This window comes from Nestor notabilis, unplaced genomic scaffold, assembly GCF_000696875.1.
Source record: "Nestor notabilis isolate BGI_N333 unplaced genomic scaffold, ASM69687v1 scaffold12231, whole genome shotgun sequence".
NCBI classification, from domain to species: domain Eukaryota; kingdom Metazoa; phylum Chordata; class Aves; order Psittaciformes; family Psittacidae; genus Nestor; species Nestor notabilis.
This window is the reverse complement of record NW_009916131.1, coordinates 20,319-23,972: the sequence shown is the minus strand read 5'-3', so window position 1 is coordinate 23,972 and position 3,654 is coordinate 20,319. Positions and strand designations below refer to the sequence as shown.

The 3,654-nt window shown below is 39.2% G+C and overlaps 1 protein-coding gene across 1 annotated transcript; it reads left to right on the top strand.

Moving 5' to 3' along the window:
* Nucleotides 1-408: 408 nt before the first annotated feature.
* Nucleotides 409-2,935, top strand: LOC104400929 (chromosome unknown open reading frame, human C15orf40). Its single transcript, XM_010024456.1, has 3 exons — nt 409-438; nt 901-1,038; nt 2,843-2,935. Exons 1-3 carry the CDS (start codon nt 409-411, stop codon nt 2,933-2,935), a joined length of 261 nt encoding a protein of 86 aa, XP_010022758.1.
* Nucleotides 2,936-3,654: the final 719 nt, after the last annotated feature.

The following is a 3,654-nucleotide window of genomic DNA, read 5'->3' as shown; positions in this document are numbered from 1 at the left end:
CGTGTGCAGCGGGGGCCTGAGGTGCTGCGGCCGCCCCGTCTGAGGAGCGGGGTCGGAGCGGGAGAGAGCTTCTTCTGACGGGTGTTTTAACGAGGTCTGTAGCTTATCTCCGTCCCCTAAGGTGTGCGCGGGAAAAGTCACCAGAAAACGAAAGAAAGTAGTAATTTCAGGCTTAGAAGGAGCCCGGAGCGGTTCTTTCGCGTTCCTGGTCAGGCCTCGCTAGGTGGTGCAGCGAGCACGGCGTAAATTCCTCTTGCTACTTTTGAGAGGAGGAACGCTCGGTCAGCATCGCAGCCCGGTGTGTGTAACGTTGTGCGATCTGTACTTCAGGAAGCTCTGCGCTTTTATTTGAACGGTAAACGCTTAATCTAATAAATGCGCTCTTCCTCTACAAATCTGGGCGGCTTCATGTACAAGTCAGAGCTGGGGTTTGTAGAGGTATGTGTATGAAACAAACCAGTTGGGCAGCAGTAGAGTATCCAGGCTCAGTCAGCAACCCAAGGAAGCTGTGAGTGATACCATAGCTCCCTGGGCAGGGTTCTGGTAGGGTAACCTGGTTTGTGTTACGCTACACGTTGCCAAGCTGGACTACGCCTGCATCAGAATGGGGAATGTAGAGAGGGGCTTAAAACAGTGCCCTGGTTGTGTGAAAACTGGTAAGTCATGGCTGAGCTCCGGTACGGGTCTAAAGGCTTCTCCGTTCTTCTGTGTACGATCAGGCCATCATCTTTTACTGGCTAACAGTTTTAACTTAAGGGAATTTGTGAAGAGTCAAAATTACATGCTAATCTGTAAGTTTATTTGGGTTTAAATTAAAATGCTTTCAAACCCATCAACATTCATATTTAGGCAACAATAATTAGATGTTTTGAATGTTTTGAGCATTAAATCCTTAAATTATTTGTTACAGATGTGACAGCAGAAGCAGTAGGTGTAGCTATTGCTGCACCTCCATCAGATGGGGAGGCCAATGCAGAGCTGTGTCGCTACCTCTCTAAGGTGCTAGAAGTGAAGAAGAGTGAAGTTACGTTAGAGAAGGTAAGTCCTTTTTTCTTTTTTTTTTTTTTTTTTTTTTTTTTTTAATTTCAGTCTTTCCTTACTGCGATTTAAATTCAGTATTTTGAAACCTACTCACTGAGTACAGGAAGCTGCTCTCCAAGTTCAGTGAAAGAGATACTTCAAAATTGTTTGATTCATTGAGAATAAACCTAGTGTAGGAAGAACCACAGCTGATTTGAGATCTTTAATCACCATAGTTCTCATTGCGATGTATTTTCCAAATCTGTGTAGTTCATGTTTTTTTGTGTTCTTCAAAGATTCTCTTGTTTTGGTGTCAAATGCAGTTCACAAAATTTGTGCTTTGCAGAATGTGCATTTTATTTATAACTGTTCTCTTTTTTTGTTTGTTTTGTTTTTAAGTTCTGTATTTGAGTGAAAATTCTATGACAACTGTCACACATAAGCAAGGGCATATGTAAGCACTTGGATTATAGCTGGGTCTCGAGTTTCTTCGTTTCAGAATTTACATGTCTTGACTTGGCAAGTGGAAACTCTTTGTTTTATTCATTGCACTGAATAAATAATTTGTTTTATTAATTCATTGTACTTAAAGTCAGTCTTTCCAGCCATGTTCATTTATACTTTATGAACATTAGAGCACAGTGAAAAATTGTACTTTTTATTTTCGTCTGTTAGTTTAATGTAGTAGTTGAAGTCTGTTAAAGGGTAATGGTAAATGGCAACATGATCAATGAATTGAGCACTGTTGCCAGAAGTTAGAGATGCAAACATTTGAGTCTTATTTTTCCTGAATCATGAGCATACTGCTTCATTTGTTTATCAACATTTTACAGATAAAACTGTTTTTCTACCTTAAAGGGATGTGCATGTTTAGCTAGATTATTAAGTGCTAAGCAGAGTTGAACATGAAATGGGCCCCTGTTGTCTGACATTCTTGACTCAGTTGTTCTGACCTATAGTATCCAAGTAATTACAGGCTGGTATTTGTTTTTCACAAGTCACTGTTTGTTCTCAGTGAAGCATCGTGGTCAAGTCTTTATTTTACCTGTGGCTTATATTTATCTATCCCAATCTACTAAGTGTAAACAGCAAGTGATTTTTGGTACTGGTTGCTCTCTTATCTGCTACTTGCATTATGATAAGTGCTAACGTTAACAGAGCCAGTCCTAATTATGAAAACGGTGGGAAATGATCTAGTGTAAAACTGAGGTTACCAGATTTCAATGTCAGGGCCTTGATTTTCATCATCCACTGGCTAGACTGCTTCAAAAATCTATTTTTGATTTTAAATTCCATGCTATATGTCTATATAGTAAAGGACTTTTTCATCTTTCAGGATGTTCTTTGTGGGCCTTTCAAACTTTTTGTCAGACTGCAGATTAATAAGCAACTTGTTTCTTGTCATTTACTGACTAGTAGCAAAGTTGTGTCTTCACGCAATATGAAACAAGGTTGCAGGTTTGCCAGTTCCTGTGTATAAGCTGTGATTTCTTTTCATTTAGTTGATATTATCATCCTGAGAACTCATCTTAAGAGTAGCTAATAATCTGTGGGAGACAACTCTGAAGAAAGATCTGAAAAAGTACAGTTATCAAATCAAATATACACACACACACACACACACTTTAAAAACAAAAATGTAACTTAGTTAGCATCTTGCTTCTACATGATGAACTTTCACTTACAATTAATTTTGCATATCCGTACTTTAAGAATTATTTTTAAAGGACTTGATATGTTGGTGTCACAGTGAGATATTTTGGAATGTGTATTTGGTGGTGATTCTCTGAAAGATGTTTTTTTGTGTGTGTGTCTAACCCAGGGTGGTAAATCACGTGAAAAAGTGGTGAAGATCGTGGTATCGATGACACCAGATGAGGTTTTAGATAAACTGAAAAAAGAAGCTTCCAGTTGACCTAAAACAAGAGTGGGAAATGGGAAAATGCATCTTGGTAAATGGACTGACACTATTTCTTACGTAAATCTTGTCCTGTTGAGAATGTGCGTAATGACTAGGGAGGAACGCTTCTTCCTTCCGCCCCCCTAATATAGCTGCTGTACAGTTGAAGGTTTTGTGTGGGTTTGGTTAGCAAAACTTGTCTTTACTGAGGCTCTGTATCTGCTTCTGTTGCTACAGTCTTTTTTTCCCTCTGGAGAGTTTCCTGTTGATAAGGTTTGTCCTCTTTCTGGTCCCTAAGCAAATGGTTTAGAAAAGTTGTTTCTTAGTGAAGCAAACTTGGTTAACACAGTGAAAGGCTTGGACTGACAAGCTTCATGAGTTTTCATGAGGATGAGCCTGTCTGATGCTAAAGACCCTAGAAGAATATTCTCTTCAGTACCTAGCAGCAAGTACTGGGTGCAGTTTTGCACTGCATGCGTGTGCATACATCTAAAACAAACATATCTGAAGCCAATAGACTGCTGTTGATCACACAGGTAAGCTAAAAGCAGAATCACCTGAACAACTGAAACCAAACCTGAAGTTTGCAGTATGAAAAAACTGATGCAGAACCTGGTAACTGCACACAGGAGGTCACTTCACAATAGTCTGTAATTAGTTTCCTGAAAAGTAGAGATGCAATCGTGTATCTTTGCCAAATCTATGTCAAGTGTAATGACTTTTTAATAAAAGGA

Excerpts from the sequence above, each read along its gene's own strand:
- LOC104400929 (XM_010024456.1), top strand. The coding sequence starts at position 409 with ATGTACAAGTCAGAGCTGGGGTTTGTAGAG. Across the intron at positions 439-900 it reads CAGAGCTGGGGTTTGTAGAG|TTTGTTACAGATGTGACAGC; the intron begins GTATGTGTATGA and ends ATCCTTAAATTA. Across the intron at positions 1,039-2,842 it reads GTGAAGTTACGTTAGAGAAG|GGTGGTAAATCACGTGAAAA; the intron begins GTAAGTCCTTTT and ends TGTCTAACCCAG.